This window comes from Protopterus annectens, chromosome 7.part0, assembly GCF_019279795.1.
Source record: "Protopterus annectens isolate FY-2018-M chromosome 7.part0, PAN1.0, whole genome shotgun sequence".
NCBI lineage: Eukaryota > Metazoa > Chordata > Ceratodontiformes > Protopteridae > Protopterus > Protopterus annectens.
The window spans coordinates 555632131-555653617 of NC_056739.1; the positions used below are offsets into that span (position 1 = coordinate 555632131).

Consider the following 21487-nt stretch of genomic DNA (forward strand, 5'->3'; position numbering starts at 1 on the left):
AAGAGGGGCACCTCCAGGGGTGGCTGAGACACTGGTGCCCGGGTGCAGAGGAGGATAACGGTCCTTTGTGGGGAGGAGAAGCTGTACCTGCTGATGTGGTTGTCTGGGTAGACAACACCTTCCTCATGAGGTCGAAGGCCCCGGTCCAATCGAGGTATCTCGAAATGGGAAGAATCCTCAAACAGGAACCTCCCGGAACCAAGGATAGATCTTGACTCCAGTACCGGATCGGATGGAGTCGAGGTGAGGTGCCGACCGAGAAAAGGACGGTTCTGGCACAAGACTGGACAGGTCTCGGAGGAGGAACAGATGGAGATAGTGGCAGGCCTTCAAGTCTCGACATCAACTGAGAGGAGACCGAGATAAGCTTGATAGGGCCGTATGCTCCATTAATTTCTGCACCACACGGTCCACATCGGTGTCGGAAAGGGCCCTGGAAGAACGAAATGGCGGGATCGAAGACAGAGCCCGGTTCCAAGACTCGAGGCTCGAAACTGCCAACAGCTGAACACTCGGCCCCAAGTCTGTGGAACCGTGATCTACGAGGATTTGGATGCCTGGTCTGAAGCATCCAGAGCCTCCTGGAAAGAGGGTTTCAATAACCTCTATCCATCCTGTCATGACCCTCCCACTAAAAGAGTGACAAATAGAACAGTCCTCTTGTAAGTGGAGAGGGCCAAGACAGTAGACACAGGAACTGTGGTTGTCCGTGACCGACATCTTTTGGCCACACTGGCAACGCTTTGAAACCAGATTTCATTTTCTCAGACATAATGAAGTAAGAGAAAAAACAGTCAAGTCCAGTAACAGTCAATCCAGGAAAAATGTCAAATCCGTAGAATGTAAGTCCGTTTGTCAATCCAAGTAGGTGGTAGGCAAGAACTCTATACCAGTTATAGTTAAACTAAGTTAAACTAACTTAACGGTGGGTAGAAATTCTGTCTCTACTCACACACCATACACACACTATCAAAATCTAGTGATCTTAAACAAGTTCTTTTGAAAATTTAACCAAAAGATATAAAATCTTATCTGAAAACCCTCGAGCTAGCCTTCAGCCAAACTAGATCTGGAGTAAAGGCAGAGGGGATTGTGGGTATTAGATGTCCTCGATGCAGAGCAAGAACAAAGGCGAGATTGAACACTCTCACATCTGTGGTTCATCATAAATCTTCCTCTCTACTAGCAAAGCATTTCAACTTTGTATATTTGTATAGTCTGATTTCTGAGATCTCTGCTAATCTGAATTTTTACTTTCAAATTTGGAAATATTGGGTATGGATGTCAGACTTCTTGACAGAGAAATTTTGTTGAAAATAAATTTTTCATATGAAGGTCAAATTATGTAAACAATCAAAAACCATGACAGTCTCATTTCCACAGCAACACTTTTCATTTTTCTTCATCCTTTCCTTCAAAGTCTGTATACTCCCTACCAGGTCATTACATGACACATTAAATAATATACTGTTTAAGTGATGAATTCCATTTATTTTCATAAAGCTGCAAATTCTATGCTTGTGCAACAAAATCCATTATCAGACACTATGGTTTCTGAACTGCCATGTATTCTAAAACTTTGTCTCAACTTTTCAGTAGCTGTCTTTGAAAGAGAAGAGTTCATGACATACATATTTGTCCAATTTGGGGAGAAAAATCTGCCACGACAAGAAACATTTTGTAAGGAATGAGCCAGTAGGACCATCATGTAGTGTATAGACTGTAGCTTTTTAGTCAATTCCCAAGGATGCAAATGTAAATTTAGTGGTAACTTACTGCTTGCTTGACAGTCATTGAACACCATTCCTTTTTTTGCAGCATCCTGACCATGCCAGGCTGCAATATTTACAATCAGGCTAAATCTTTCATTCTGAGCATTACATGATCTGCTTGCTGCAACATTTTTAGCATTACAGCATGACTCTGCAGAAGAATTATTACTCTAAACCTCCACAATACATATTCAGCTCTGACACACAATGTTTGTATTCTGGAACAGTACAGCAAAAGTGTTTGCTTGGCCTTTTTAGACCATACCTTCAATGCATATTCATACACTTGTGACAAACTTACATCTTCTACAGTTCATTGTGTAACATGCTGAGTATGGAATGTTGCAATGCTCTTAACATCTAACAACATTATCAGTATTCATTATGTATGGATACGTTTATTTTTTCTGAAACAGGTAAATTGATTATGTTTTGATGAGTAGGGATAAATGCATACAACATAAAACTAAGGAGTTTATCAGAACAACTACTATTCTTTTTGAAAGCACAACTTTTATTCTATAAGGTAAAATATCAATAGAAAAACTATAGGTCTTTTTGATGAACAAGTTCTTTAGCAAAGTATAGTGAGGTAATGTTCTTTTCCCTGTGTCCCCTCTCAAATCTTTGTGAATCAGATCATGCATACATTGTGTCTAGGTCCCAAATGAGATTTAAAAAAAAAATGGGGATCTCCTTATCAGGGTAAGTAGGCCTGGACAGCTCAAATTCTCCTCCCACTCAAAAGAATGAACAATTTTATCAATGTAAAACAGACAAGTCCAACCAAACTATGCCTACTACTTTTAACCCTGCGGATTCTGACTTACACTACTGTGTGTGCATAAACCAACATGCATCTTCTGACATTAGGGAATTCCAATACCCAATAAAGGAACAATGTTCTAACAGTACATGAAATGTTCACCAAAACCAGTCCCATATGTCATAAATTTTAATTGAGCACAAAATATATAACAATGTCCAATCTGAATAACTAACAAGACCTTTCAGGGAAAAAACTCTTTCTTAATCTAACCTGATACACATTTATTGCTCCGCCATCTCCTCATTCCATATCTCTGGCGGTTTCAGGATAGATACACAAACCCTGGTCTTGTGAATAACTGCATTACAATTGCCTGTTGGGTAGGATCCTTACGATATAAGTAAAGTGATAGAGCTTCAAAAGCCTTTTCTGGTAGCTCAGGGTCTTTAGTCTATTGATCTTTTTGGTTAGGAATATCTGTGGCCTTTCCATTTGCATGATCTGTCTAGACAGATATGTACCAAAGAGCCAATGCACTCAATAACCGGCCTAATTGCAAAAACATATATCAATGGAGAACAACATGTTTTGGATGATGCATCTTTAGATATTTCCTGTGGTAAAAACAGGATTTTCTGACTACTGTTTTTCCACACAGATTTCAAAATCCCAAACTATATTGTCATTATGAAGTGGGGTATATGCTATACTCTATGTTGAGGGGCAGAGCTGTTTACAAATTTGACAATAATATACTTTTTTCATGCAATGTTAGCTCTTTTTCATACACTGTTTGTTTGTAAAGATTAATTCCTACTGTAATTATTGGGCATGAGATTGGGATTTGATAATAACTGCCTCTTTGCTATAATCTACAAAGATCCTGGTTCTCAGTCTGGAGATGGCAGAAGTAGTTGATGAAAAGAATGAGTGCCAGAACTGAGGCCTGAGATATACCACTAGTTACCTTCATACCTTTTGAGGCACCAGACATCTTAACTATGTGACACGATGAAAGAGCTTAATCAAAGTGTACTTTTGTGTTGTTATTTTTAATAAAAGTGTGTTTTTAGTCTTTATTCAGTAACTGGTAATTTGGATGTTAGTAGTGTTTACACAATTCTTTTGTTAATTTTTTAGTTGTGTATTTGTTTGTCAGGATATTTAGAAAAGCATGAAGTTCATGACAATTTGTTTGTTTGTGTCTTTCGGCTTTTCCCGGTTAGGGGTCGCCACAGCGGAACTCCTGTCCGTTTATGATTGGCAGTAGATTTTAACGTGCTGGCTTGCCGGGCCTAACACACAACCTTCAATGAAGGAACACCCATTTACGCATGTCGCCACACAGAAGACGCTCTAACTGAGAATCGAATGGGCAACATCTAACTGTGAGGCGAAAACACTACCGCAGCACCACCACCGCAGTTATGAAATTCATGACAGTAATAAATAAATATAAGAACAACAAATTATATTTCTTTAACTGCACTAGTCAGAGGTCAGATATCAACACAGTTGTGTTTGTCATTGTGTAAGCTTTAAGATAAAATATTTTAATACTTTGTATGTAGCATGCTTTTGAAATTGTAAATGCAAGTATCAGCAAGCAATATTTGACAAGGCAACAGTAGGATATAACTGCAGAAACACGTAAAAGAGTTACCTGGTTGTAATGAGTTAATACAGTCTTTCATGTGAGGAGATTAAGATCCATTGCAAGATATAAGAACATTTATTCTTTAATACTGTTTATTTACACTGGTGAACCATCATGGTAGTTTGTTCTTAAATTTCCCATTGTCTTTTAGAAGGGATTGCTAGATTTAAGAAAACACAGCAGTAAAGGCACTGTAAGGAATGTTTATGTTGCAAGTGATATTTGTTGGCTTTTCAGTGAGTTTGAGAAGGTTTGGTCATGTGAAATCCTTGAATGTGAAAATGTTGACTGTGTTGGTTTTAGAGACTTTAAAGGAGAAGGTCACAAGTTTGTGATCAGATTTACAAAGGCTGGAGAAACCACAGAAGTGATGCAAGTGATGGTTGTATTAGTCATGTGGAGGCCACAAATGATCTGTCCTCTAGTTAGTCATGTGTAGGTCAAGAATGATTTGTTCTCTAGTTGGTTGTTGGCTGTACTAGCCATGTGTAGGTCAATAATGATTTATTGTAAGAATCTCTCAAATTTTGTGGTGTAGATGCTCAGTTTATTGAGGAACAAATACTTCACTGAGAATATTTAGGAATCATCAAAGGGCAGAGGATGTGCTACAACAGGCTATAAATTGGTAATTAATTTTGTTCAGAGCAAGTTGTAGATCAATTAGTTCAGTTTGAGAGTCCCTAAAGATCTGCTTACAGGTGACATGGTCTTTGACAAATATGGAAACAACAACTCACTCTCTCTCAGGCCTGAATCCATGGCAGGCACACAACCCATATATGGAGTGAGTGTTAACTTATATAGTGAAATAAAGTCTCAGTTACTATATACACCTGGACGTGTTCCAGTTGCAGGACAGTCTTGGGGACAGGCAGTTTGTTAATAAGACTTCTGCTGTTAAGAAAAACAAGCTTGACACGGTCCAAATTGGAGTTGGAAATGGCTGCACTGCTATTTGCTACATTATGATTTCCATTAGTTGAACCCTGCCTAAAAAAGGCACTATGGGGTCAGTAAAAACTTTATTCAGTATGCAGAAGCCATGAAATGAGAGATGCAAGCCAGCCTCTTGAAGCAAGTTGGACTGTCTACCATCTGATTCCATGCTGACACATACTAGATCCCTTACTTTCCAAGCCACTCTTTTACAATGATACAAAGACCGTGATTTGCAGAGCAGCCTCAGGCAAGTCCTTCTCTTTTCTGGAGGTTTATATTTTATTTATTTCTGTTTGATAACTGGGTAGGGGGTTTGGTCCGAACAACCCTGTCAGCTACTGTTTCACGTCTATTAAGGGTAACTCAATCAAATGCCAGGACTTTTATCACCTTTAGTTATCTCTCAACTTCCATAGCCTAGATTTCACTCCCTCTACACCATCCAAGATGTTCATTTGAAGGGGAAAAAAAATGACAGCAACTCGTGTAACATACACGTACCTCTCCAAACTTGCGATATTTTGTAGAACTCATGCTATAACCACCACTGCTCATATATGGCTCAGGTGACACTTTAGAATCCTTTATGTTGTAAGTTCTGCTGGAAAGAAAGAAATTCATGTGGTTAGATTATGCTCCATTCAAAAACACAATTTCACAAATATTTATTGAAGAGTAGTAACTACATTTAAGCTGCCAAACAGATAATAATGCAATCACAAAACAAATTTTTACTGGGAGAATAGTCTTCTTTCAATATTTCAAAGTTAGCTGTAATAGAAATGTAAATTTTACTGTGTAAATGAACAAACTGTTTTCATCAAACATGCTTAATCCTCTATTACTATCTTGAAACTCCTTGATTAAAAATAACTATTTTTGACCTAAGGAAAAAGAAGTTATGTCTTACCATAACATTCCATCTGTGTTGTTGATCTTCACTAATCCTTAACTGTGGGCTTGATTCTGAGCCTCGGTACCGACTTGGCCGTTTATTTCAGCTTGTGCCTACCAAATTCTCGAGCTAGGCTTTACCAAAAATGCTCCTCTCTAAATTACCTCAGATCAAGTTTGCCTAAATTTGTGAGAGACAAATATCAGATAAGAAAAAGAGACCAGATATATGTCCCCAATATGAAGCCAGTTCTGGGAAAATTCGATCCACTAAGAGTCTCAGGCTGGGGGAAGGTGGGAGGGAATGTCAAGGATTAGTGAAGATTGACAATACAGATGGAAAATTATGGTAAGACATAACTTCTTTATCTGATGTTGTCAATCTTCAAGTAATCCTTGACTGTGGGTTAGACTCCCCAGCTAACCTAAATCTTGGGAGGTCTAACGGAAGAATATTCCTAAGCACCATCGAACCAAATGATGCCCATGCCCTAGAGACACGATTTACTTTGTAATGAGTGATAAAGGTATGAGGAGAAGACCAAGTGGCTGCTGCACAAATATCATCTAAAGAAGCTCTGGCATGAAAAACTGCAGAAGTTGCCACTGCTGTAGTTGAGTGGGCTTTAACTGGGTGTGAAAGGCAAAGCTCTTTCGACTGACAGATAACTGTAATATAATCTTTGAGCCATTTTGCCAAGGTAACGTTTGAAGCTGGGTTACCTAAAGAAAGCGAGGAAAAAGCAACAAAAAGTCGGTTAGATTTTCTGAAATCTTTTGTTATGTGGAGATAAAAATGTAGCTGTATGTGGATGTCTAATAAATTAAGGGAATACTCCCCTTTATTAGAAAAATTAGGGAAAAAGACCGGTAGTTGAAGTGTCTGATTGATATTAGATTCTGAGACTACCTTCAGTAAAAAGGATGGATTAGTCCTAAGGGAGACCCAGACTTTGTGAAATATTATGTAGGGTAGTTTGCAGGACAAGGCCTGAAGTTCAGATACTCTTCTGGCAGATGTAATAGCCCTAAAAATAAAGTTTTCCAAGTTAGAAACTAAGTCACAAGTAGCTGGATGGTTCAAAATGAGACAAAGTAAGGGACTGAAGAACTATTGTTAGATCCCACTGAGGAATGGGTTCTTTAAATGAAGGTCTTAACATTAGGGGTCCCTTTAATAAGGCTTTACAAAGTTTGTGTGACATAAGGGATGACCCATCAATCCCCCTATGGAAGTTTGAGACTGCTGCTATGTGGACTTTAATTGTTGAGGTAGAGGAACCAGATTTATAGAGTTTAGCTAACAAATCCAAAACTTTATGAACAGGGGTCATATAAGGATCAAGCTCATTCATTAGGGCTCAGCTTTCAAAATTTTCTCATTTACTTTGATACAGTTTCCTAGCTGAAGGTTTGTGATGGGCCATAATGATATGTCAGACAGGAGAGGAAAGGGAAGGATGCCTGGCAATCATGGGAATTGGAGAAGCCATACAGTGAGCTTGAGATGTTGGAGGTTCTTATGACCCATGCCCTCCGGATGAGACAGCAGATCTGGAGCTGGGTCCAGAATCCATGGTTTCTGAAGAAGATAAAGCCAAAGGAAGGGAAACCAAACTTGGTTAGGCCAAAATGGGGCAATGAGGATTACTGAATTCTCTGACCTCTTGGCTTTCTTTAGAAACTGAGATATCAGAAGAGTTGGAGGAAAGGCATGGAGAAGACTGGGGGGGGGGGGCAATAGTGGAGGAGCATCTCAGGGTGACTCTTCCAGAGGGGAGATAAGGGCAAAGTAACTGCTGTAGTTGTTGTTCACAGGGGACGCAAAAAGATCACAGCAAGGTTGGCCCCAGTGATGAAAAATCTCTTTCTCCACCACAGGATTGAGAGACCAGTTGTGAGGTGTGCGAATAGTTCTGCTCAGTTTGTCCGCTATCACGTTGGAGCTCCACAGAATGTGTGTTGCTGTAAGAAAGTGGTTGGAAGAACTCACTCGTTGCTAAACTCTGAGGGCTTCTTGACACAATGGGCAAGATTTGGTTCCCCTTGTTTGTTGATGTACTAGACTACCGACATGTTGTCCGTCTGAATTGTTACTGTTCCTAGAGGAAGGGCACCACAAATGCTTACAACTCTAACAGCACTGCCCTCATCTCTACTACTGATGTGCAAATTGGCCTCCAGTTGGGACCACGTGCCTTGGACAGTCTATCCCAGATAATGCCCCTCCCCCATCTGGGAAGCATCTGTGGTCACTATGGCTAGACTGTGGAAGGATGAATGGTCGGTCTGAAAGAATCTCGTTCGAGTGGAGCCACCATGAAAAGATCCTGATTGCAGCGACTGGCAATCAAGATGTGGTGTGTCACTGGCTAACCTATCAGAGACCACTGGGAGGCTAGCAACCATTGTAAGATTCATATGTGATATCTTGTTAAGTGAACCAGAGTGATTGAGGCTGCCATTGAGCCTAATGCTTGAAGGACTAATCTGGCTGGAACACTTGTACTCTGGATAATTTGATGGCCTGAGATCTGATTCTTTGTAGTCTTTCCAGTGGGAGTGAAGCAATTCCTGTAACTGTGTCCAACATGCCTTCAATGAATTATAGTTGTTGTGATGGCTGTAAATTTGACTTTTCATAATTTATTGTGATGTCTAGAGATGCACAGAGATGCAGAGTGTAATCTCTTGCCTGTTCTATTTGACATCTGCTGGTAGCGGTGAGGAGCCAGTTATTGAGGTATGGAAAAACTCAAAATCCTTGCAGTCTGAGATGAGTTACAACCACTGCCATGCATTTGGTGAACACCCTGAGGGCTGAGGTGAGACCAAAGGGCAATGCTCTGAATTAGAAATGACTGGCTCCCAGCCAGAAGCGTAGGAACCCTCCTGGAACTTTTGTCCATTTTTATGTGGGAATATGCATCCTGGAGGTCTCTAGAGCACATACAATTGTCTTTTTCCATGATTGAAAGTTTAGACTGTACCAAGACCATCCAAAACTTGGTTTTCTGAACTGCCTTGTTGAACTGGCTGAGATCCAAATTGGGTCTCCAGTCCCCTGTTTTTTGGGGCACTAAACAGAACCTTGAGTAAAACCCAGATCCTGTTTTTTCTGGTGGGACTTTTTTGGATGACTCTTTTGTCGAGCAGTTTTTGAATTTCTATGACTGCTTCTTCCCTGTGATTGGATGGAACATCTGGGAGTCTTTTTTGGGGTTTTGGACTTATAGAAAGTAGAATTTTCTAACCTCTGGATATGATTCCCTGCACCCATTTGTCTGAAGTTAGTTGCCAGGCAGACTGGTGCAGGGATAACCATCCACTGAATGCCTCCAGAGGAAGGCAATTGGGCCTCCCTTTAGGGGTGCTGGTAGGAAGTACCACAGAAAGAATCTGGACCCCTGGTTATGTGGGCTACTTCTGCCCCTAGGGTGGTGTCTTCCATTACTTCCCACTCTGCTCTGTGGAAAGTCTTTGTCACGTGAATCCTGGAAAGGCCCTTGGGATTTTTTAAACCATTGTCTCCCACTTCTCTGGTTCCTAGAGTAAGGCCACTGTGGAGTGGAGAAACATACGCCTACGGGAGAGTCAGTCTTCCCATCTTTCTCACATCTGGCCAGAGTGTCTTCTACCTTGGGACCAAAAAGAGATGATCTGTCAAACGGAGCATTGACAAATTATGCTTTAAATGGCTTTACAAAATTACACAAGCGCATCCAGGAGTGGCTACTAATGGCTATGCCTGAACCCACTGCTCCTGTCATCCCCTCAGCTGCATGGGCAATCAGAATCTTGGATGAGTTAGAAATTGCTTCAAGGGTGGCGAGCTGAGAAGCAACTTGGTCCCGTACCTCTTCAGCTACCGCTCCTGAGAGGGTATCTGAGAGCTCTTTGATTAGATCCCTTTGTAACCTTGTAAAGTGCGTCATATAGTTCAAGGACCTGAGAACAAAGTTTGAGGAAGCATAAATGCACTACCCAAGCCTATCCATAGTCTTAGACTCCTTGTTAGGAGGATGGATAGTTGGACTTTCCTCAGCAAGTTCCTTATTAGTGGCTGCTGCTATCACCATGGCATCCACGGGTTTGCCTTTTCACCAATGCTGCTCTTCTTTGGGGGTGGAAAGGATCTGGTCAGGTCTCTTGGGGATCAGTTCGATGGAGTTGGGCATCTTCCACATCCGCTGAGTGATCAGTTTAATGAGATTGTCAGCAGGTGGAGAGATCCAAGAGGTAGAAGGTTGGGCATGAAAAGCCTCCAGATATACTAGCTCCAAAGAAGGTTGGAGGGAAAACCAGTCACCCCACTGTTTTAGGATCTCTGGGATATTCCCAAATGAACCATCATCAGAGGGTGACCTGGGGGGAGCCTTCCCCTTCATCACAGTCGATATCTTCAGTGAAGGACTCTTCCAGGGAGTCTAACTGCTTCCTCTTGCACTTTTTCTTCACAGGTACTTCCTTGGGGGAATGTTACAGGGAAGTGTCCAAAGAGGAAACCATTAAGGTTGGTCTTTCCTGGGGCTTTTGTGCCCTCTGTCCTAGAGAACAGGCCGATGGAAGCTCAGGTTGAGGAGATGTAGAAGTCTGGCCTGACAGGGATGGTAGAGACCGTGAGTCCCCAATTGGCAAGGCCTTCTTCATGATTCAGAAGGCCAGCCCCCTTGCAGAGGTAAGGGAGCTCGGAACCGAAATAGACTCCTTCAGAACCGAGGTCCCACCTAGCACCGAGGAGGCAACCCCCAAAACGAAACCTTGGGTCGATCCTATGAAAACTGAAGCACCGTGGGTCATGGATGGCTCTGAAATTAACTCATTAATCCCGAGTATCTTCTCATGGAGCCTCTGTGCTTAACACAGAGCACGTCATGAGAAGATACTAATTGCAAGCTATTACCCCCGAGTGCCTTCCACAAGCGTGACAAACTGTATTGCAGATTTATAGCTGAGCTTAATGTAAAACACGCTGAAATCATAACTGTACTTGTGATTTATGTTATGCAGTTATGATTCAGTATGTCATTACATTAAGGTCAGATTAAACTTTTATTACAAAATCCTAACGTAGAACGTAGAAGAATTTCCATTCAACAAACTGAATTGATTGGGTGTAGTTGCAGTTAAGTATCATTTGTGCATTCTTATTTTGTCTTTTTTCAGAGGCAATGTTAGTGTAGACACTTGCATTGTGCACAGAAGATAACAAAACAGTTAGCTATGAACTGGCAGTAAACTTCTCCCATCCTGTGAGTTTAGCCAGTTTTATGGTGTGCTGCATAGTTTCTGTCACCTGTTGACTTCTGGGAGCCTAGAGTTGTTGAAAGCAAACACAATGAAGTTTTTTTTTTTTTTTTTTTTTACTGTATTTGTGATTTTCATTTTTAAAACAGATTATACACCATTAAGTCTTTCTGAGAATGGAACTAATGACCAGTCTGTCCAGGAAATGTTAGTATCGGCACCCCCCATGGGCAGAGGTTATATTCAAGGGTTTTTATGAAAGAAGGAGGGATCCTGGATGCTTCTTGACCACATTAGACTATTTAATCCGTTGCAACACATTCATTTAGTTTACAAATGGTGATTTCATTTGCAGGGGGATTTGGATATTTGGCTTTAAGCTTTTGCAACAATGTTCACTTTAGCTAGTGATGCTAAAAAATGTCTTTTTAAACTTAAGTTAGAAGGGCATCTGGAATTTACTCTGTGGGCAAGAATTGCAAAAGTTATTACATATACATACATACATATATATATATATATATATATATATATATATATATATATATGGTTTACTGTCACAATTCCGACGTGCAATTGCACAGCTATGAAGTATTCGGACAACAGATGTCCGAATACTTCATAGTTCGGCAGGTGATGTGAGCGAACGTTATCATTGTGAACGGACTGTGCATTCGCAATTATAATGTTCGCGCATGTGAGGGGATTGCGGTACAGTGCGGTTAGGGAAATACAACCCTTTCCTCACTGTAGTGCGATCTCGGATTTGGAATATTAAGTTGGGGGTGTGGGCAGCCCACAGAGCAGGGGTGCAGGGGCTTGCCCCTGCATAACTGTGAGTTTAGGCCAGTTAGGTAGGGAGTTACGGGACGGGTGGGAGTGCTGTGTATTGTCGAAAATGTCGCTCGCGACATTTTTGACAATACACAGCTGTTTTTGACATTAGGGACATAGGGAAATGTTCATTTCCGATGTTTAAATTCGAAACAGACACGTTTTATTCTGATTTTCGAATTTATTATAGTATATATATATATATATATATATATATATATATATATATATATATATATATATATATATATATATATATATACCTGTGTGTGTGTGTGTGTATATATATATATATATATATATATATATATATATATATATATATATATATATATATATATATATATGTGTATGTATAGATATTTTGTAAATGACTGAAATATTTCTGTCAAGCAATAGTGAACAAAGAAGCAACAGTCTTTTAACAGATTTATTTGGTACTGGGTTAGGCTAACATTTTTACTTAAAATGCAAACAGTTCATTTTGCAAATGCAAGAAGCGTAGAAGGCTGATATGCTGATGCAGCTGTTGAGGTGCACTGTCAGCAACCTGGGTTTAGAGGCAGGCTTAAATGGCAGAAACCTCACCAAAGTTGAAAGACGTGAACACCATGCCTGCTTCCTTTCTTGGTGCAATGGGATTGTTGGTGATAGAAAGCAGAAATGGGTCAAATGGAGGTGCCTTTCCATGTTTGACTTGGATAAATCACACATGTTGATCTCCTCCCGGCTAGGTGATGTAGTTTATCAGCTACAAACAGGGCATTCTGATATTCTATGTTTGTTGGGACGTGGTATATAAATTTACTTTCACAAGTGTGGTTTAACTATAGGACATTCTGATAATCTGACATGAAGTGAGGTTGATGAGCTGTAGCTATGTTTACCTGTCTTGTTCTACTATTATCTGGTCCTTACAGCTGCAAGAGTTACAGAAACTCTGATTTTGATTGCGGGTAATGACTGTATTGTTGACGTAGCCTGCCTGTTTTCTCACTGCATACTGTCATATCCATTTATTTGAAACTAGTTTTTTATATTTCAATGTTGGTGTGCTGAAGTACACCACTCGCCACTTATGTAGTTGATTAGTTCCATGATAAGTCTTTCGATGGTTTTATATATGAAGCTGGTCAGACTTGTGGGATTGTGATTGCCCAGGTCAGTGGATGGGTCTCCTCTGTGCAGGAGTATGACTGCTGTTATTCTCAGTTCACTTGATATGAAGCCAATTTGGAGGCTGAGGTTAAACTGTGTTAGGGAAATAGAAATATCTTGTTCGGTGCTATTTAGAATTAATTTTGGGATATTACCACAACCTGTAGAAGTTTTTGGCCTTTGAGAGTACTTCCAGCACTCATTTGTGTGTAACAGCTGAGATTGTGTGGATTCTGGATTGTGAGATTACGGGGGGGGGGGGGAGTGAACTTTGAGCTGAATTTGTCAGCTAGTAGGCCTTACTGTAACCACAGCTTCCATACAGGTTTACAGTTTTCTCAGCACACTGCTGAGTATTGCCTTTGAGATTGTGGATACAGCAGAAGAAGGCCTTGTGGTTATCCTTGGCCTGGATGGCTAGTTCCTTCTCAGATTTGGCCTTGATAGTTTCCATTAGGTTCTTAGGTTGCAGTTTTTTTCCTGGCTGTTATTCTCTTCTTTTTGTTACAAACCTTATTTGTACTGTTATTCTACAAGGAGAGTCTGCTTTTAGGGTTTGTACTGCAGTTTCTTCTTTTTGGTACAGCTGCTTCTATTAAGTTGTGTACATATTGGTAAAAGTTAACTGTGTACATTTCCACATAAACAGCAGAGCTTTCTGGGTTTGGCAGTGGATTTCAATCTAGCAGTGAATGATTCCAAATTAGGAGGTCAGTCTCGGAGTTTTTAAAAGTACCAGAGTCTGGGTGGATCTCTGGTTTTAACTTTATTACAAGTGAGGCAGCTTTATGGTCACACCTAATCAGTGAGAACGTTAAAGTGGGAATGCTGCATGATTCACCCAATCTATTGATCATGTGCTCCCAGTCTGACAGATGTTGTAGCCCCCTTGAATGACACCAAAAGTTAAGCCAACTGTTGAAGTCCATTATCTTTTGTTCATATTGAGGTATCATTCTTGCAGAAGGAAGACTGGTGCTTAGTACTAGGCTCATACCTGCCTAGGTCATGTAGTTAGAGAGTTTCATCATTCTCTCTCTTCATATAGGCTAGGGAGATGCATCTCAGGTTGTTAACACCCACATGCACTTTGACAGACTCATAATTGCAGCTACCATTTAAGGATTTGAGTGCCTGTGTGTTCTGGAAAATCCTGGCCCTGGACAATTAATTGACTGTTACTTTTTCCTTATTCATCCTGGTTTGTCGTGGAGCTGTATGCCTCACTACAGAGTCACCTATGGCTACAATATTAGGTTATGTAGATGCTTGTCTTACGCTCATAGTATCTAAGACAGTGGTTAACTTGGTTACTGTGTGAGGTGGTAAGCTTTGCCCCTACTGCTGGCTTGGGATATTGTTCAGGGTGCTTAAATCTCTTGTGATAGTTGGGCAAAACTTTTCAGCTGACATTTTTTTTCCTTGTCTAACACTACCTTTTTTATATAACTACAGTGTTTCCATGAGTATCCTGATTCATAGAGGAGGACCTATAGCTTGCAAGGAAGTGGTATGGTATTTGGCTGATGGTCATTTCAAGACAGAGAAGCTCAAGTTCATTGTCCTGTTTGACCAGGCATGAGATAAAGTTTTTTTAATGTAAAGTCAGACACCTCCACCTTTACTCCCTGTCTGTATATTACCTGGTGTAAGGTACAGTATACAAAGGAAACATGATTTGACTATTACTTCCTCTACTTCCTGCCAGTACTTGGTTCTGCTAGCCATTTCTATATGGTTTTGACCTGCAGAAATATTGTGTTATTTATTGCTGGTATTTCACATAGATTATGTGCCACTATGTAGTTATGCCACTAATTCTAGCCACATTTCCTATAATTAATTTCTTGTAAATGTCTCCCAACTTATTAGCTGACTATTACAAGCATGGTGCTGCCATATGTTTTGTGTTTTTTTCTTGGCTTTGTCAGTCATTTGTGGAATTAGGTGGGAGGAAGGGCTCAAATATCTAAGTGTTATACTATTTTACTGAATTACTCAGGTCTTCTCCTTACTGATGATAATGACTCCCTGTTACATAACAGCTGCCCAAGGTAGTATAATTAATGCCTACTCAACAGGTTATGTGCAGCACTCTGTGTCTTGAGTATGCATAAGTTTGCACATCATTATCACAGTGCAGTTACAATATAGCCCTGAATCATTACCACTTTTCAGGCAAAACTCTCAGCAGCTGTCACTGTTATTCACATAAGCATAAGTCGTTATCACATTCATGAATGCACAAGCCAGATTTGGGGTTTTCTCCACTTGGAGTCATTGCACACCCCCCAAGTTTCTTTCTGTCATTTGTACAGTTTCAAGAAATGTAACAAATATACAAGGCAAAATCTGGACATCTTGCGAAAATCAGGACACTTGAGAGTTATGACAGGGATAGATTTTAAATTTGTTCTTTAGAAAGTCACTAGAATAACAGGATTTGTGGTACACTGTATGAAAGATATTAATATATATGTTATTTAGTGCCTTGTGTCCTCTGATTTGCCAGAAAATCACAAATTGTTCTGATAAACAGACCAAAACTATGAAGCTTAATCTGGACAGTTGAGATTTCTGACCTTCTCACACATAGCAATACACTCACTCTCGACTTCAGACATCAACAAGCAGCTAGTTTACATTCCACAAACACAGCTACTCTCTCACATTTCTATTTCTTTATGGACCTTCTCTGATGTCTGTATTATACCTTGTCTGCTGTCTGTATTGTGTTGAGAGTATAAACTATTTAATGCTTTTCTTATAAATTATTAAGGTCATCTGATATACTACACAATGAGTCTCTTAGGAGTATACATTCATGCTTTGTTCATTTGTTTGTGTGTATGTGGAAGAATATATTGTACATTATTTACTTTTTGTACTTACAAGGCAATGACAATATCCAAACTCATATGTTGTCTGTATTTATTTGAGACTATCCTGCACTGCTGTGGCAAAATATTTCCTGTGCTTTTGACATGTGAAGTCATTCTGTTGAGTTACTGACTATAGTTTTGTTCTTTTACTATTTATTATTAAAGATATTAAATATATTTACACATATCTTTGTGAGTGATAGCTGTTACAGTACTTGCATTTCTATTTGGTGAGTTACCCAGGGTCTAAGGTAGCTGAGGATTGTGCCCCACAAGGCTGAGGATAGAATGACAAATGGCAGCATAACAAAAATAAGTTATGTATTAGCCATAATGTTCCATCTGTGTTATCCTTGTCCTGGGAAGCTATCTGATAAGTTCTGATACCCTTGTGAAGTGTAAGCATGGGTATGGGAGATGCGCCATTTACAGGTTACCTCTGTCCATTAGAGATATAGGTGCCATACCAGGCATGTATTTCCAGTTTTGTATCTAATTCTCCAAGTTGCACTTGCATTGGGTTAGGGAGGAAAGTACAGTTTTGTACCTACCATAAATGTAGATGTCCGATAGGTATGCATCTGCAGTCATCACATATGGGTTGTCCTGCCTTAGGCAGCCCTTCGGTCGGCCGGATTCCAAAGTCTGGGTCTGGCCTCGGCTGATGTCATACTTTCCCCGACATCAGAGCATCTGGGGTATAAAAGCATCAGCCGACGCCATTTTCCTCAGTTTTTCTTGCCCCAGATGCCAGGTGCCCTCTAAGGAAGGCTAAAATTTGGAGATATGCATTGTAAAAACAAATGCAAACATGCACAGTACTATAAAAACAAATACACCATAATAGATCCCCCCAGCTAGCTATAAGAGGGGTAAGTACCCAAGAAGTATACCACAGAGGGGAAGGAGGGAGGGTAAACCTGACTGCAGATGCATACCTATCGGACATCTACATTTATGGTAGGTACAAAACTGTACTATGTCCTTCAAGGATGCATCTGCAGTCATCACATATGGGTAGAATACCATAGCCAATCTGGGGGTGGAGGTACTAAGTAAAGGATGGTGTAGCTAAGATACCCTGCAGGACTGCCGTAGCAAAGCCTGCTCTGGATCTGGAGTATAAAGGCAAATTGTAATGCTTGGCAAATGTATGCATGGAACTCCATGTAGCAGCTTCTAAAATGTCCTTGGTAGCCACCCCTCTTAGGAAGGCTGTGGTGGTGGCTGTGGCTCTCGTGGAATGAGGTCTAATGTTAGCTGGCACAGTTTTTCCATGAAAGGAGTAACAAAAACGAATGCAATTTCCTATCCATTTTGAAATTGTCTGTTTGGAAATTGCTTTTCCTTGTGCCCCAGCAGCATATGCTACAAACAGCTGGTCAGTCTTTCTGTAACTTTTAGTTCTGTCCAAGTAGTAGCGCAACTGTCTGTGTATGTCCAGGGTGTGCAGAAGTTTCTCCCCTTTATTTTGTGGTTGTGGGAAGAATGTAGGCAAGTGAATAGCTTGGTTCAAAGATACCCTGGATACCACCTTTGGCATAAATGTAAGATTGGTTCTCAATGAAACTCTGTCCTGATGAAAGATAAGAAATGGCTGTACTGCCATTAGAGCTTGTAACTCCGATACTCTTCTTGCTGAGGTTATGGCCAGAAGGAAGGCAGTTTTCCAAGACAGAAACTGTAGATCTGCAGATGCTGCTGGTTCAAAGGGAGGAAGTGTTAGTTTTTCCAACACGAAGTTAAGGTCCCAAGTAGGTAGAGGTGGTTTCCTTGGAGGATTGATGTTTTTGATTCCTCTTAGGAACTGTCTCAGGAGAGGATGAGAGAAGACAGGTGGATTAACATTGTATTCTGCTGAAATTGCTGAGGCATGTATCTTAATGGAAGAGTAAGACAGGCCGTTGTGGAACAATTCTGCCAAATATTCCAGTATATGTGCCATGTTCATCACTGTCGCATCTAGGCCCTTTGTTGTGTTCCAAGTGTGAAATCTTTTCCATTTTGCTGAATATGCCTTCCTTGTGGAAGGCCGGCGAGCTTCCATAATAATATCCTTCACTCTCTGGGATAGCTTATCCTGAGGAGGAGTCATGGTATTTTCCAGGCAGTTAGCTGCAAGGTTTTCAGGTTGGAATGCAGAGTCTTGAAATTGTGCTGTGTCAGTAGAAGTGGCCATAGGGGGAGAGGCCACAGTTCCGTCTGTGACATGCTCTTTAACAGTGGGTACCAGTGCTGTCTTGGCCAGTTTGGAGCTATCAGAATCACTCTGGGCTGCTCTGTCCTGATCTTCAGTAAGACCTTGGTCATTAATGGGAGAGGTGGAAAAGCATACACTGTTAGGGCTTTCCAGCTGAAAGAGAGAGCATCCACTTTCCATGCTTGTGGGTGGTATGTCCTTGAGCAGAATTTCTTCAGTTGATGATTGTGGGGGGAGGCGAACAGATCTATTTCCGGCCTTCCCCATGATTGTGTTATGAGTAAGAAGATGTCTGGGTGCAACATCCATTCGTGTGCATCCATGGTATTTCTGCTTAAGCTGTCTGCCAGTATATTGTCTTTCCCTGGCACGAACTGGGACTGCAGCTGTATATTGAGTTTCAAGGAAAGTTCCCATAGATTCATTGCCAGTCTGCAAAGAGGGTAGGAATGGGTGCCTCCTTGCTTGTTTATGTACCACATAACTGTGGTGTTGTCTGTCCTTATGAGTAGGTGGCCTTGATGAAGAAAAAGTTTGAAGGCCTCGATTGCGTGTATCACTGCCAGCATTTCCTTTTGGTTTATGTGCATGCGCTGCTCTCTTTGTGACCATAGCCCTTGGATACATATGCCCTCCATGTGTGCTCCCCAACCTTGGTCTGAAGCGTCCGTAGTGATGGTTTGGTTGGCTCTTGGCTTGCTGAAGGGCAACCCACTGTTCGACTGGCAGGCTTGAGCCCACCACAGAAATTCCTTTTGAAGGCATGGAATGAGAGGGATCAAAGTTTCTAAGCTGTGACTGTGCTGAGTCCATAAACTCCTTAGGTACCATTGTAATTTTCTCATAGGCAGCCTTGCTTGTGGAATCAGAAGAATGCAAGATGCCATGTAACCCAGGGCCTGCAGGATTTTCCTTGCAGTCAGCTGAGTTTTTCTTGTCAGATTCTTGAAGTAATCCGGTAGTTGTTTTTGTTTTTCTTCTGTGAGAAAGGCCATTTGGGTGGTTGTGTCTAGATCCGCACCCAGAAAAGTTATTCTTTGGGATGGAACAAGTCTTGATTTGTGGATGTTGACTGTATATCCCAAGGCCTGCAGTAGGTGGATGGCATAATCCAAGTCCTTTAACAAAGTTTGCTTGCTGTCCGCTTGTATAAGGCAGTCATCCAGATATGGGTAAATTTGAATCCCCTGAAGTCTGCAGTGTGCAATTACTGATGCCAGGCATTTCGTGAATACTCTGGGAGCAGTAGATAAGCCAAAGGGCAATGCTGAGAATTGATAATGCTCTGACCCTGCAAGAAATCTGAGGTGTCTTCTGCAACTTTGTCTGATAGGGACATGCAGGTATGCCTCCTTGAGGTCTAGAGTCACCAGCCAAGACCCCTTGCCCAGCATGGGAAGGAGTTGCTGTAGAGTCAGCATTTTGAATTTTGGCACAATGAGGTAAGTATTCAGTGCGGACAAGTCGAGAATAGGCCTCCATTGATTTTCTTTTCTTGGAACAAGGAATAATCTGGAGTAAAATCCTTGGCCTTGTTCTGAAAGAGGTACCTTTTCTATAGCTTTCATTTGTATTAAGTTAGAAATCTGTTTCAAAGCGTCTTCCCTTTGATTTGGTGGCAGGTCTGGCATGCCTTTTCTTTTTGGCAATATGTGGAAATGGAACCTGTATCCTTTGTCTATTATTTGCAGTGTCCATGTGTCCCTTGTAATGCTGTGCCAATTTTTTGAAAATAAAGAAAGCTTTCCGCCCAAAGGTGCTTCTAATTGAGTCCTGGTCGGCGGAGTCAAAACAAAGTCATTGAGTCTGTCCTGGTGTAGCAGTTGTAGTTCCTGCACTACCTCTCTGGTTGGGAGGCTGCCATTGACGGCCTCTGTAGGAGCCTCTAGCTTGCCCTCTACCTCTGGCACGCCTATTCCTGCCTCTCTGAGATCTGTCTGAGTCCGGAAAGGACCAATTCTTAGTAGGCCAATTTCTGCTGAATCTCGGTGGTTGGACTTGCAGAAAGTCTTTGACTGTTTGCACAGATTTTGCCTTTTCTTCAAATTTCTTTAAGACCTCTTGAGCCAAGGAACCAAATAATTTTTGCTTTTCCATAGGAGCATCCAAAAGCTTAGCTTTAACATGGTCTGGCAGAGATTGTTCCTTCAGCCAGGCATGCCTACGTAAGACTGCACCTGTCATAGCTGACCTACATGAAGCTTCCAATGCATCATAACCACACTGCAAAAAATGGTTACTAACCTGCTGGGAGTTATGCACCAGATCCTGAAGGGATTTGCGAACAAGGGGTTCAGAAGAAGACAGTTTCTTATGCAATTCATCTAACAAATACTCTTTGTACTGTATCATATGAAATTGACAATTTAATGCCCTCATGGAAAGAGTTGCAGAAGTATACACTTTCTTACCCCATCTCTCTAAAGCTCTGGACTCCCTTTCAGAGGGTAGAGGATTTCTAGCAGTGGCAGCTGCAACCCCTTTAGGGCCCTGTGAAATAGTTTCTGGATCAGCAGAGTGGGCCTTGTACAGGTGTAGATGTGAGTCCGGGACCCTGTAGTACCTATCAGGTTTGGCAGGAGCCGGAGGGAGAGAGTCAGGGGCTGTACTAGCATCAGAGTACACATCATCAATGACATTCAAAACAGGAGGTATAGCTAAAGGCCTATGCTGAGGTAAATGTAAAAAGGTCCTTAATCTCTTTCTAGAATCAGAGAATTCCTGACCCTGCCATTGAAAATGCTCTCTCATAGAGTCTCTCCAAAGGAAAACTCTTCAGGAGGGGAGGCCGAGGGAATAGATTCTTCAGCATCAGAATCCTCGTAGGCCGAATAAGCCTCTTCCTGGTGGTCTGACAGAGTAGAGCCATCAGTGGACTCATCTGAGGAGTGGGGGTCAGAGGGCTCAACCCTGGGCCTTTTGTCTGGAGGTGGTTGAGAGCCCCTGTCCGGATGAGGTTGAGAACCTCTGATTAAGGAGATAAGATCCTCTGCTAAGCTAAGAATCTGTGAGCCAGTAGAGGGTCTCTGAGAGGTAACCTTGGGAGGCAAAGCTTTAGAAAGTTTAGCAGCTTTAGCCCTAGAGAAAGCCTTAATGGACATGGATGCAGGAGGTCTGGCTGCACCACGTGCA

General features: G+C 41.3%; 1 protein-coding gene across 1 annotated transcript in view; it reads right to left on the bottom strand.

The window, feature by feature from the left end:
• LOC122806051 (P-selectin-like) overlaps nucleotides 1-21487 on the bottom strand; it is a 564812-nt gene that overhangs the window by 79813 nt on the left and 463512 nt on the right. The window contains exon 8 of the mRNA XM_044076291.1: nucleotides 5642-5741. Within this exon, the coding sequence (XP_043932226.1) occupies nucleotides 5642-5741 (100 nt within the window). The remainder of the gene's footprint in view (nucleotides 1-5641; nucleotides 5742-21487) is intronic.